Consider the following 12,469-nt stretch of genomic DNA (forward strand, 5'->3'; position numbering starts at 1 on the left):
GGGGAGTGGAGGAGAGGGGGAAGAGAGAGGGGGGGAGCGGGCCGGGCCGGGAGGCGCACGCCCGGTGGACGGCGGCGGTGGGGAAGCTAGGTCGCCGGCAGCGGCGGGGGTGGGAACCTTAGCGGAGTGGGGGAGCGGGTTCGGGCTGACCAGCACGCGTTTGTCCCTTGTGTAGAGTATTAACGAGCTTAACAAGTTACTCTTGAAACTTGTAGTCCTTTAGTTAAGGCCGTTAAGTTTAGTGAGCTGAAGGCAATGATTGACTCTGTTTATAAATAATCCAACTATGAGCTTAACCAATCAAGCTATCTTAACTCACGAGCTACGGGTATTTTGGTCCAGCCCCAAAGTGCACAGACGAGTCAATCGCAAGAAACCACCATATTCGCGGCTAGGTTTGCAGGAAACCACCAACTCGTTAATCTGTTGTAGAAAACACCGAAAAATATGTTAAGTCATTGCAAAAAGCACTGATTGGATGATTTGGTCCGTTTTAATCACTTTCTTACAAGTGGGGCCAGATTGTAAGGAATTAAAAATAACACATACACCCCTAGATTGAAAAAACAAAAGCAATCAGCCCCCGGTGGAACACCGACGCCCTGTCCACTCCGTGCTGCTGCCCTCGTCGAGGAGGCGGCCGGCCTCGTCAGCGACGGAGAGGGCCACACCGCGGGGGAGGACGAGGAGGCGGCTAGTGCCCACGGCTGCACTGCGAACCGCCTCCATAGCACGCGGGTCGTGATGGCGACGCCCTCCGGCAGCCCGTCGTAGCCGGGGCAGAGCTGGGATGGCGGGAGGAATGAGGCCACCCGCTCAACGTCTTCTGTCCTGACCGCTCCACCGCACGCCCGCCGGGCCATCTCCAGGCTCTTCCCAGACGCCCGGGCTGCATCGTCGACTCCGTGCAGCTCGTGCGCCGCCCGCGCGCTCTCCTTCAGTGTGTCGTCCAAGAACTGGTCCACAGGGCGCCAAGTGCATGCCATGGCGACGCACCTCGGAGCCCCCGTCGCTCCCATCGTGCTGGCCAAGCAAGCGCAGTGGGCGGCGCCGACGACGGCCATCCAGGAGCGGATCGTCGAGGAGTCGAGGCGGAGGGACAAGAAGGTGTCATCCTCACCGGCGTCCACGGGGCTCCTCACCGAGATGCAGGCCGCCGAGGAGGAGGATGAGGCCGCGGAGGTGGAGGCCCTGATGTCGATCAGCGAGAAGCGGGCTCGAGGCGCCGAGGCGCTGGCCGGCGCGTGCGTGTGGGGGCAGGGTGGGGGTCGGACTGCTTTTGATTTTTAGATCTAGGGGTTGTGTGTTATTTTTTTGCTATGTCAACTCCTTACATTCTGGCCCCACTTGTAAAAAAGTGATTAAACAGATCAAATCATTCTATCAGTGCTTTTTGCAACGACTTAACAGATTTTTCGGTGTTTTCTGTAACGGATTAACGAGTTGGTGGTTTCCTGCAAACCTAGCCGCAAATGTGGTGGTTTTTTGCAATTGACTCTGCACAGACTAATGTAATAGACAATCCTCTTGATTTTATATATTCTCTATTAGAAAATGAATATACATCTCTACCCTGCAATGGATCAGTCATAAACTTGTGATCCCAAGTTTCTAGCAGTCAACAAAAGATGGAATGATACACACAGTCAACAAAAGTAGGATAAACACATGCATGGACCGTGTAGATTAGTATCGATATACAGTATATTACTTTTGCCTCCACTTGCATATCTGGATCACTCAAATCGGTTCTTGACCCTTCTCGCAGAAATCCGAACTCCCATACAATTATTTCGCATGGCTGTCTGGCTGGCATGCCTTGTTAACAACCACATGTGCGGGGTGGAAGAACCGGAATTTTCTTTTGCTTATGATTCAGGATATGTTCCAAGTCCAGGTCCCTTACTGCAGCTAATTGACCATCCCTATGTTACAAACATCTTTAAATGCTGGGACTGTTCACTAACCCTCGTATGAATACCATTAACAGTTGGTAGTTGACGTGTGACAGCAACACCTGCATGCATACGGGACTCAATTCAGGTTTCTTAGGGCTTCTCCGATGCGGACGCACAAACCTTCCTCGCATGCGTCCGGACCGCGTTGTCCGGATAGTGAAAGCTATCCAACGCAGTTCTGTAACGACCCGCGGCGCGGTTTGAACGTACTTTCTCCCGCAAACTGAAGACAAATGTGGGGTGGCTTTGTGAGAGTCCGGACAACACCGGTTTTCTGACCGCTCTGGCATATGCACCTCCCTCCCTCTCGCTTTCAGTCAACATCGCTCCAGAGAACCAACACCCGCATTTATGTCCGGTCAGAGCGGACGTGACCGCTCACTGGTGCCTTCACTGAAGACGACGACGTCCCAATGGAGAACGCTACCCATGACAACCAGGCGCTACCCTCCTCCTCCTCAGCGCCACCCTCGCCGGTGCATTGCACCATGACCATCGGCGAGGCTCGTGCCCATTACATGGACATGGTGCGTGAGGAGCAGTTTCGGGAAGCGCAGGCCGCCGCTGCCTACAACCACCACCTCCTCCAGGAGCACGTGCAGGCGGAGACGAAGGGGCGGCTCGCCGACGGCAGGGCGGTCACGCTGAACGCGGACCTGGCGGAGAAGAGGCATTTCTCGAGCCCTACTGTTTCGCCAGGTGGTGGTACCACCAGTAGGTGGCGCAGGCAATGGCTGCCTACAAGGAGTGCGACAACGCAGGCGAGGTGGTGTACGGCGAGACCGGCGACGACGAGGAGGCCGAGGTCGCGCCCCGCTGCGACGACCACGAAGCCGACACGTCCGCGGGCGCCGCCGGCAGCGAGGAAGTGTAGCGCATGGTAGGTCGCCGCCGCTCGTGTCCCAGGAAGACCACCGCTCTTCCCTTCCCATCGACGTTAAGCTTGGCGGGCTCAGTATCGGCGGCTGATTAGTCGCTTGGCGGCGACGTGGATGCGGACAACTTCACTTTCCGGGTCTCCGGAGGCAGAGGTTACGGAGGCGGAGCCGTAGAGCGTCGAGGCGGAACTAGAGAAGGCAAAACTTCAGTTCTCGGGGCTCATGGCCGGACACGGGAAACGGGCGCCGGTGACCATTTAGATTAGATATTAATTATACCTCCAGAGCCGGAACAACGCTGCTTAGTTTATGTAAATGTAATGAAATCCAGTATGTTGATATGAAACCGCGCCGTGTTTATATGAAATCCGGCCGTGTTTGAATGAATTTCATCTGGTTGTTTTGAATTGTTGTTAAAATGTATGCGGCTAAGATTGAATGACAGTTTCCCGCATCCGTATCCGTGAACGAATGCGGGAGAAAGTTTGCGGGTCGCTGTTGGATATGCCCTTATGTAGCAAAGTGTCTAGCTGTCTAAACACTTCAGTAATATAGGTCTGAACTTGGCTGTGTTTCAGGTAGTGCATCATCAACAGTACAGAAGTCGCTCTACCGTGGGAGGTCTAGAAACTAGAAACACAGTGATACTGATATCCATCTCATCTCAGGATGTATGGATGGGAATATGCTTGGTACAAGTGGTGTATCAGTATTCGGTGATCAATAGCAGTTAGACTTAACTGAGCGCTTTGTCGAAAAAATAAATTACAATTGGTTATTGGACTATTAACTGACGGATGGGTGCATGCAGTCAACGGAAGAAGGATAAACACATACTAGTACATTGTATCTTTAAAAATCATGCATGGTACGATTAGTACACCATGCAGTATAGTATTTTCTTTGTCTCCATTTACACATCTCAATCACTCAAAATCAATTTATTGACCTTTCTTGCAGAATTTTGCATGGCTGGCATCCTAGTACCTGTTAACAACCACATGTATTGGGTGGAAGAACTTAAACTTCTTTTGCTCGGACACAGTAATGCTAGGTCATGATTAACACAAATGCTCGGAACCTCAAACGCGAAATATTTCAGCTCGAGTTCAAATGGGCTTGGGCGAACAGTAAAATAAAAAAAATGAAGACAAATTCAAAAAATTCTGAAATATTTTTGGGATGAACATTGACAAAATGTTTTCAGTGCTTGCAGAATTTCATCATGGAGTAACATTCGGGGTAGTCCTGGCAGAAAAAAAAATTGATGCTCCGAAAAAGGTATTTCCGAAAGCATTTTGGAGCGTTGATTTTGTAATTTTTTGCCACCACTTCCACAGATACCATTCCAGGATGAAATTTGCGAGCTCTGAAAACATTTGTAATAGAAATTTTCCGGATTTTACTGTTCATAATGAGCTCATTTGAGCTGGCCACCAGATGAAGACTTTCTCAAATGCTGCCCATTTCCCTACTAGTCATACTTTGGATTTCAAACATGCAACAGTGGTGCAGAACATGTTGTGTGATTGTGTTTGTGCAGAACATGTATTGGGCGGTGCAGCATTGGTGCCTCTCACAGCTATTTCCTTCGTCCCATAATATATGAGTGTTTTTGACACTGGCAGGCCTGCAAGGGTCATATGTATTGATGAACACTGCCAGGGCCAACCAACTAATATTCCGAACCATTTGGTGAGCTACGATAATTCTGAGCTTGTGGTGCCGCCACCACAACCCTAGCCTACTAGCTAGCCAATAGATTTCCCATTGTTCATTGTTGCGTTGCACTAGGAACACCATACCAACCGTACTATATCCATCTCCAACCAAAATAAATAGTACCCGTTGTCATGTTACACCAAATGGACTGTCACGGGCTGCACAATCGCTTGAAATTTGTCAGCTATATAAACGGGTATATGCAGTCATAGTAATGCAGGCCAATGCATAGAGCTTTCATCTCAACAGGATTAGTGCCTGCTTGCATACGGAAGTACACTGATGGCAATGGCAATGGCCTCTTCTCTGTCGGGTTTGTTGCTCCTGTGCCTGGCAGCATCGTCCTCGGCGCAGCTTTCACCTAGGTTCTACGCGACGTCGTGCTCCAGGGCGCTGGCCATCATCAGGAGGGGTGTGGCGGCCGCCGTGAGGAGTGAGCGACGCATGGGAGCGTCGCTGCTCCGGCTGCATTTTCACGACTGCTTTGTTCAAGCAAGTCCCTCAAGCCTTCTCTCTTCACTTACTGTAGTTTCTACTGCTAATCTATAAAAATCCATATTAATTGTTGCTGATTTAGTGGATCGAAGGGAGTACTTAATTTAGAAGGTTTCAGTTTAAACTGTAGTCAAAGTCATTACACTATCAAAATGTTAATGGAGTGGGAGCTGCATGCGGAATTGTTTTACGTAGGTGTAGCATTTCCTATTTAGACTCTTCACTTGACAGTGACTTTCCAATTCATTTTTTCTTGGCACTTTGACAGTGACTTTTCACTTCAAATCAACTAATGGAATTAGAATGTACCGAATCTATGTTGACGGAAGTAATTTCTTATGTGTGTGACGATCGATGCATCAGGGCTGTGACGCGTCCGTACTGCTGAGCGACACAGCCACCTTCACGGGCGAGCAGGGGGCAGCTCCCAACGCCGGCTCCATTCGATGCAAAAAAAGAAAAAAAAAAGAAAAAAGACGCCGGCTCCATTCGAGGCATGAACGTCATCCACAACATCAAGGCACAGGTCGAGGCCGTGTGCAGGCAGACTGTCTCCTGCGCCGACATCCTCGCCGTGGCCGCCCGCGACTCCGTCGTCGCCGTAAGATCGATCCGACGCCACTGCAGTCAATTTGCTGAACGCACGCGACAGTAAATTATGCAACTTATTAGTTCTTTATTATTTGCTTGCAGTTGGGAGGGCCTTCGTGGACCGTTCCTCTCGGGAGGCGGGACTCGACGACGGCGAGCTTGTCTCTGGCCAACAGCGACCTTCCGCCGCCATCCTTCGACGTGGCCAATCTCACATCCAACTTTGCTGCCAAGGGGCTTAGCGTGACTGACATGGTCGCCCTCTCTGGCGCCCACACCATCGGGCAGGCGCAGTGCCAGAACTTCCGAGATAGGCTCTACAACGAGACCAACATCGATACGGCCTTCGCAACATCTCTCAAGGCCAACTGCCCCCGGCCGACCGGGTCTGGCGATAGCAGCCTGGCGCCGTTAGACACGACGACGCCCAACTCGTTCGACAATGCATACTACCGTAACTTGATGTCACAGAAGGGGCTCCTGCACTATGACCAGGTTCTGATCAACGACGGAGGCACCGCGGGCCTAGTCCGGACATACTCGTCGGGGTCGGCGCGGTTCAACAGGGACTTCATGGCAGCCATGGTGAGGATGGGGAGCATCAGTCCGCTCACCGGGATGCAGGGGCAGGTCAGGCTCAGCTGCTCCCGGGTGAACTAAGCTACCCGGTCTAAAATCCGGGGCGATCAAAGGCGGACATAATAAGGCTGTGGAGTTATTGTACTTGTGCTGATCATGTACAAGAACGTTGTGCCATTTCTCGGATCATCATCAAGTGTGGGAAGATGGTGTGTCATGTGATGCATCTGAGTATCTCAAGGGGCCGTCGTGCAAATGGATGAGTTGCATACTTATATTTTCCTTTGCTTAATCATGCCCAGTTGCACATAATCACTTTTGTTTCTGACGAACTCTACATTTTTAGTTAGAAAAGTCATGGGTTATCATCGGTGCACACCACCATGCCGGCAAATCATATGGAAATGATTTCAACGCCCAAGAGGGACTCTAACCCATCCTAAAAAAAACCCTTAAATGGTCAGCTCTTTAGAACATCTCTAATAGATGCACTAAATAAGCGCACGCTGGATAAAAGGGCTATATAGCGCCGCGCGACCGAAAGTAGCGCTTCAGGAGTCGCGCTATAATCCCGCGTGGTAAATAAGTTTCAGTGCGCTGAAAAAAACTGCATCCCACGCTACAAAATCTAGGCTGCTGCAGGTAGGGCTGTCGGATTGGGCGCCATGTTTTTGTGCATATGAAAAACCTCCTCGTCGCTCCCGCGCGCAAAAAGACTATTTTAACGCTACAAATGAATTATACCGCGCCGATGTGAAACGCACCTGTTGGAGATGCTCTTAGGGGATTAGAGCATTTACAGCCGGGTGCCTCAAGCCGCTCTAAAACGCCCGCGCGGTCAGCCTGGTCACAGACCGGTCAACAAACCTTGACCGACCTAGGTGCCTCAAACCGGCCTCAAACACGTGGACTGACCGGCAACCCTCGTATCCAACCCAAATGAAGGGCGGATATGAGGCGGCCCGGGCTCGTGCGACAAGTCGTGCTGACAGCCGGATCCCAAACGTAAATAGCCGGAAACCCATCGGTCTGGTTGGCGTCTCCTCCGGTGGGGGTGTGACCGCGGCGTGCAGGGGCGGAGCCAATGTAGAAGCGTTGGGTTCAAGTGAACCCAACGACTTTTGCCTCGTAGGTGCATGTAGGTATGTGGTTGGCTGACCTGAACCCAGTAAAAAGTCCTGCCTGGCCCCATCAAATAACGCGAGGGCCATATTAGCAGCTAAGCAAAGGGCCAGACCTAAAAAAAGCTAAGCAAAGGGCCAAAAGCCCACAAGGAGTCCATGTGCCGAGGCGGCCAGGCCTAAACCGTGATTAGCAGGCCCCTTGTGATTAGTCACGTAACGCAACCACACGCGATCCTCGTCGTCTGTTCGTTTTCCAAATCGCATCTCTCCACTCGCCAGTTCGTGTTGTTCGGCGCCTCGCCGCCGCACGCCGGCGGCAAGCAGGCCGCTAGCTGCAACACTTGTAGCCCAAAATTTAAGGTAATTAGATTACGTTATCACATCTCCTTATCTACTCTCTCTTATATATGTTCAATCTAGCTAATAGCCTATTAATACGAATGTACAATAGTGATTTTTTGCCCTAGTTTTTTTTCTATGGACTTTGATTGATCTAGGCTATAGAGGGGTATTATTCGAAGAAAATTGGGTCACCAGGTCCGGTTAATGATACAGGCACATCAAGGTCACCCATTAGACGTAAGCAAAGTGCATCACAGGTCGGTGCAACTAGTCTCCCGAAACCTACTATTCACACAGAAATTAACTTAGATGAGCTGCCTTCTGATCAGGCCGATCGAAAAATGATTGCAGAGTACACAAGCAATCCAAAGAAGTAAGATGAGATTAGGCTCCAATATTTAACGAGGGGAACTTACGGGCCACCGCTTAATTTTGATTACCCGTAGGGGGAGATTGGAGATACTCAACAGAGATTTAATCTAGAATGGTTTGATGAATATGGTTGTTTGCTTGAGTATAGTGACAGGGTGCATAAGGCCTTTTGTTTGTGCTGCTACCTTTTCAGAGATTACAATAAGGGACAAGCTGGAAGTGATGCACTTGTAATTAGTGATAACGGCTAGAAGAGCAAAAGCAGACTAGATACTCATCTGAGTAAAAGTAATGTTAATAACTTTCATAATCTAGCAATAAAAAGATGTGATGCCTTGATGAATCAAGATCAATCAATTTAGGTTGCTATCGATAAGCAAACTGTTATTACAAGAAAGCAAAATTGAGTACATCTTAATGCTCGTTTGATTCGATTTAAATTGGAGAGATGCTTTTCAGCAATGAATGTCAAGAAAAAGTTGCGGTATAAAATGGGTGATCGGTTCGTAAGTGACTCTCTAATTTACTATATTGAGAAAGATATATTTTCGACCATTAGTAAAGATGCAGTGTTTAATCTTTTTAAGGTGGGAAAGATCGAAAGGGGTCACTCTAAAAGTGAGTGACTTTACAAACTTCAATTGCTTGATGGTACTTACTTTAAACTTGTCAAACTAACTTAACATTTTTTTCAACGTTTCAGGAAGCTGAGAAGCTAAACCTGGAGCTATAAAGTTATTTGATACTACTCTATTATTTATAATATGTAGATAAGTGTTTTCCAATATATCAAACCGGTATGTTTTGCACTCTTCAATTTTTCTATGCAACACAATATGTGATATGTGATACTATATTTGTTTTCCGTTATATTGCATATGGGGTGTTATACTTTTGTTGCAATTAGACTTTAATGTTCATAAATTAGTATCAAGTTCTCATAAAGAGTGAATGAGTGAACCCAATGGCCACATTTCCTGGCTCCGCCCCTGGCGGCGTGGCACCCTCCGGCTCGCAGCCCGAGGAGAAGCGTCGAGCACGAACTCTTGGAGAACCCAGTCAACAAAACACGACTAAACACAGGCAGCATCTATATCCGAGTACTAGTAGCCGGCACAGTTCGCCTTCCACTTGTAGGTGCATGCATGTCGTGGTCATTTGTTTAACGAAATCTGCTACCGGTCCATGTACAGCGTTTCGAGCCAAGACCAATCCCTTGCTGAATGGCTGGCATGCAATACCGGGTGTCTAGTGGACAAAACTATTTGTTTTCCCTTGCTCGCGTGCATAGAATTGCTTACTTGCTGACTTAAATATCTAGGATTCAGAGTACCCCAACCCTCTTATCCTATTGAATTTTGAATGACGATGGATATCGTCTGAGAGGGAAAGATAGATGAGGGACTATATTGCACGACCAGCCACTTGCTGCAACCGTCAGCTAAAATCTCAACCCATGATCAACGGATAGTGGAATACCACATATATTTTCTGATACTTATATCGCATGCATTAAAGTACTAGTAAAAAGTACCAGTGCACCACGTAGGTGCACGAAGAAACATGATTCCGTTTCGCGCTCAATTCGGGGCTCATATCTAGCCATGAACCGCGGCGACTCAGAGCATGGATCAATGAATATCATGTGTGGCCATGTTCATAGCAGATTAAATAGCAGTCATCTGCTAGAAAATATAAACTTCCCACGCGTCAAGCTATATACTAGCTCTAGCTCATGCTCTATCATAGTAGAAGAACTTAGTCACCTGAATATCCCTCTGATGATTGCGACTTTGCAGTATTATTCCATGCATGCACCAAGTTGCACCATAACGGCCCGTAAAAGAGGAAAATTTGGCACGCCAACGGCAGATGTGGACATGCGGCCACTGGCCACTGGCCACTACAATCGCCATGTGCCAGAATTGCCAAGCCTGCAAGCGGCTATATATATCTGCATGGAATGCAGGGCATTGCATCATCGAGTACAAGTGTCTCTTCCTATCACAATTAAGCTAGTGTCCTTCACTAGACGTTGGCTAGCAACAAGCCATGGCCTCTACTTCGTCTCTATCAACCGTGTTGCTCTTGTGCCTGGCCGTGGCGGCATCGGCGCAGCTGTCGCCGACGTTCTACCAAACGACGTGCCCGAATGCTCTGGCCACCATCAAGGCCGCCGTGACGGCTGCCGTGAATAAGGAGAACCGCATGGGTGCGTCGCTGCTCCGGCTGCACTTCCACGACTGCTTCGTCCAAGTAAGCTCTTAAAATACTAGTACATAGCCTGATCGTCGGCACACACCTGTTTTCATTGCAGTTTTGTTTGGTAAACACCAGTGTGCAGAGTTAACCATGCTGCTTAACTACGTGTGCAGGGTTGCGACGCGTCTGTTCTGCTGTCTGGCATGGAACAAAACGCTTTCCCGAACGTGATGTCGCTGCGAGGCTTCGAAGTCATCGACAGCATCAAGGCGAAGCTCGAGACTATGTGCAAGCAGACCGTCTCCTGCGCCGACATCCTCACCGTCGCTGCCCGCGACTCTGTCGTCGCCGTAAGATCTCCAACCTGTGTCACGTCATGATCACCACCAAGTAGACCGGCTAATTTGCTCACCCTGGATATTGTTTTGTCCTCTGGTACAGTTAGGAGGGCCTTCGTGGACGGTTCCTCTTGGAAGGAGGGACTCCACCAATGCAAACGAAGCGGCGGCAAACTCCGACCTACCTCCCCCATTCTTCGACCTCGTTAACCTCACCCAATCCTTCGGCGACAAGGGCTTCACCGTGACCGACATGGTCGCCCTCTCGGGCGCCCACACCATCGGGCAGGCGCAGTGCCAGAACTTCAGGGACAGACTCTACAACGAGACCAACATCAACTCCGGCTTCGCGACGTCGCTCAAGGCCAACTGCCCCCAGCCGACCGGCTCCGGCGACCGCAACCTGGCCAATCTGGACGTGTCGACCCCGTACTCCTTCGACAACGCCTACTACAGCAACCTCAAGTCCCAGAAGGGTCTCCTGCACTCCGACCAGGTGCTCTTCACCGGCACGGGCGGCGGCACTGACAACACGGTCAACAACTTTGCAAGCAACCCAGCGGCGTTCAGCAGCGCCTTCGCCTCAGCCATGGTGAAGATGGGGAACCTCAGCCCATTGACTGGCTCTCAGGGGCAGGTCAGGCTCAGCTGCTCAAAGGTGAATTAATTGCTAAAAAATGGTCATACATGTGAGATTAATAAGGTTAGCAACGGCCATCATACAACATCCAAAGTGTACTTGGGCGCCCTTTCTTGGACCATAAGCTTCTGAAAACAGGAGATGTGTCATATATGTATGTCAAGGGCCTCGTGCAAAGGCATGAAGGTTACCCTTACGTCAGTCACTTGTTGACTTCTATACTATATGAATTAGGGGATGGCTAAAACTCAGTCGACTGAGTTTTAAGGAAGTCTCAGTCGATGTACTTTGACCTTCGATCGTTTTCTGTTTGAGATTCAGGATTGCTGTTTCCTTGCGCTGTATCGGCCTGTCTTAGTTGTGCTCCCGGCCCATTGTCTTGTTTCCTTTTTCTTTTCTTGCCTTCTCTTCTATTCTTTGTGTTCGACAGAGATGCCACATGGGCTGGCCGTGAGGGGTGGTGTGCCTTTTCATTTGTCTGTTATTTGGGCTTTCTTCCAGGCTGAATTTTCTGTTAGTACTCGTGTTGCATGGGGACAGGAAATAGGGCTGTTCGCTTTGGTTTGTTCCCATTTTCTTTTTATTTTTTTCTTTATTTTCTATTTTCTATTGCTATTATTATTTAATAAAATATTGTCACATGTGTACACATACATCGATCGCACACAATTGCATGTACATTTAATCACATGTAATTACATGTTTTTTTGTCTGTGTCCGTATGCAACTTTTTTTCTTTCCAACCGTTGAGCACACACAGTGTCATGCACATCGGTCACACACAGTTGTATGTATGTCATTGGCGTGTAACTTATCTTTTTTCCTTCTCAAAAATATTTGTCACCGGCCAACTAGACTTTGTTTCTGGCTAGAGTTTTTTTTAAACTTTGTTTGTGGTTCGAGTAGAGATCAGTAGGGCCGGTTGCATGCCCGACACTAGGAATGCAACTGCAAGTGTCACATTCGACCGCAACTCCATGTCTTCTAGCCCGAGTGCAACTGGAAGTTTTTGTTATGTCAGAGGGGGCGCCAGTAGAGGGGGCGGGCCAGTTGCAAGCCCGACAACATCCCCACACCTGCAAGTGCCGCACCAGAACGCAACTACATATTTCCTAACATGGTTGCAATTGGACCTTTGTTTTGTCGGAGGGGGCGGCGAGAGAGGGGGTGGGACAGTTGCATGTCCGTCGCTAGGAATGCAACTTCAAGTGTCGCACCCGACCGAACT

At 49.2% G+C, this 12,469-nt stretch overlaps 2 protein-coding genes across 3 annotated transcripts; both read left to right on the forward strand.

Annotated features, from left to right (window-relative positions):
- Positions 1–4,793: 4,793 nt before the first annotated feature.
- Positions 4,794–6,457, forward strand: LOC119362423 (peroxidase 2-like). Of its 2 annotated transcripts, none has more exons than XM_037627642.1 (4): positions 4,794–5,050; positions 5,417–5,485; positions 5,523–5,654; positions 5,747–6,457. In XM_037627642.1, the coding sequence occupies exons 1-4, from the start codon at positions 4,841–4,843 to the stop codon at positions 6,302–6,304; spliced, it is 969 nt and encodes a 322-aa protein (XP_037483539.1). In that variant the 5' UTR covers positions 4,794–4,840; the 3' UTR covers positions 6,305–6,457. The 2 variants fall into 2 exon arrangements, with proteins under 2 accessions (XP_037483539.1, XP_037483538.1); XM_037627641.1 differs by having other exon boundaries at positions 4,814–5,050; positions 5,417–5,501; positions 5,548–5,654.
- A 3,600-nt stretch (positions 6,458–10,057) lies between these two features.
- Positions 10,058–11,538, forward strand: LOC119362422 (peroxidase 2-like). The gene is made up of 3 exons (XM_037627639.1): positions 10,058–10,317; positions 10,437–10,613; positions 10,705–11,538. Exons 1-3 carry the CDS (start codon positions 10,114–10,116, stop codon positions 11,266–11,268), a joined length of 945 nt encoding a protein of 314 aa, XP_037483536.1. The 5' UTR covers positions 10,058–10,113; the 3' UTR covers positions 11,269–11,538.
- Positions 11,539–12,469: the final 931 nt, after the last annotated feature.

The sequence above is a fragment of the Triticum dicoccoides genome, chromosome 2B, assembly GCF_002162155.2.
Source record: "Triticum dicoccoides isolate Atlit2015 ecotype Zavitan chromosome 2B, WEW_v2.0, whole genome shotgun sequence".
NCBI lineage: Eukaryota > Viridiplantae > Streptophyta > Magnoliopsida > Poales > Poaceae > Triticum > Triticum dicoccoides.

Bases quoted from the DNA above. Each gene is read 5' to 3' on its own strand.
- LOC119362423 (XM_037627642.1), top strand. From the start codon at position 4,841: ATGGCAATGGCAATGGCCTCTTCTCTGTCGGGTTTGTTGCTCCTGTGC. The intron at 5,051-5,416 runs GCAAGTCCCTCA...TCGATGCATCAG, and splicing joins TTCACGACTGCTTTGTTCAA to GGCTGTGACGCGTCCGTACT. The intron at 5,486-5,522 runs GCCGGCTCCATT...GAAAAAAAAAAG, and splicing joins AGCAGGGGGCAGCTCCCAAC to AAAAAAGACGCCGGCTCCAT.
- LOC119362422 (XM_037627639.1), top strand. From the start codon at position 10,114: ATGGCCTCTACTTCGTCTCTATCAACCGTGTTGCTCTTGTGCCTGGCC. The intron at 10,318-10,436 runs GTAAGCTCTTAA...CTACGTGTGCAG, and splicing joins TCCACGACTGCTTCGTCCAA to GGTTGCGACGCGTCTGTTCT. The intron at 10,614-10,704 runs GTAAGATCTCCA...CCTCTGGTACAG, and splicing joins CCCGCGACTCTGTCGTCGCC to TTAGGAGGGCCTTCGTGGAC.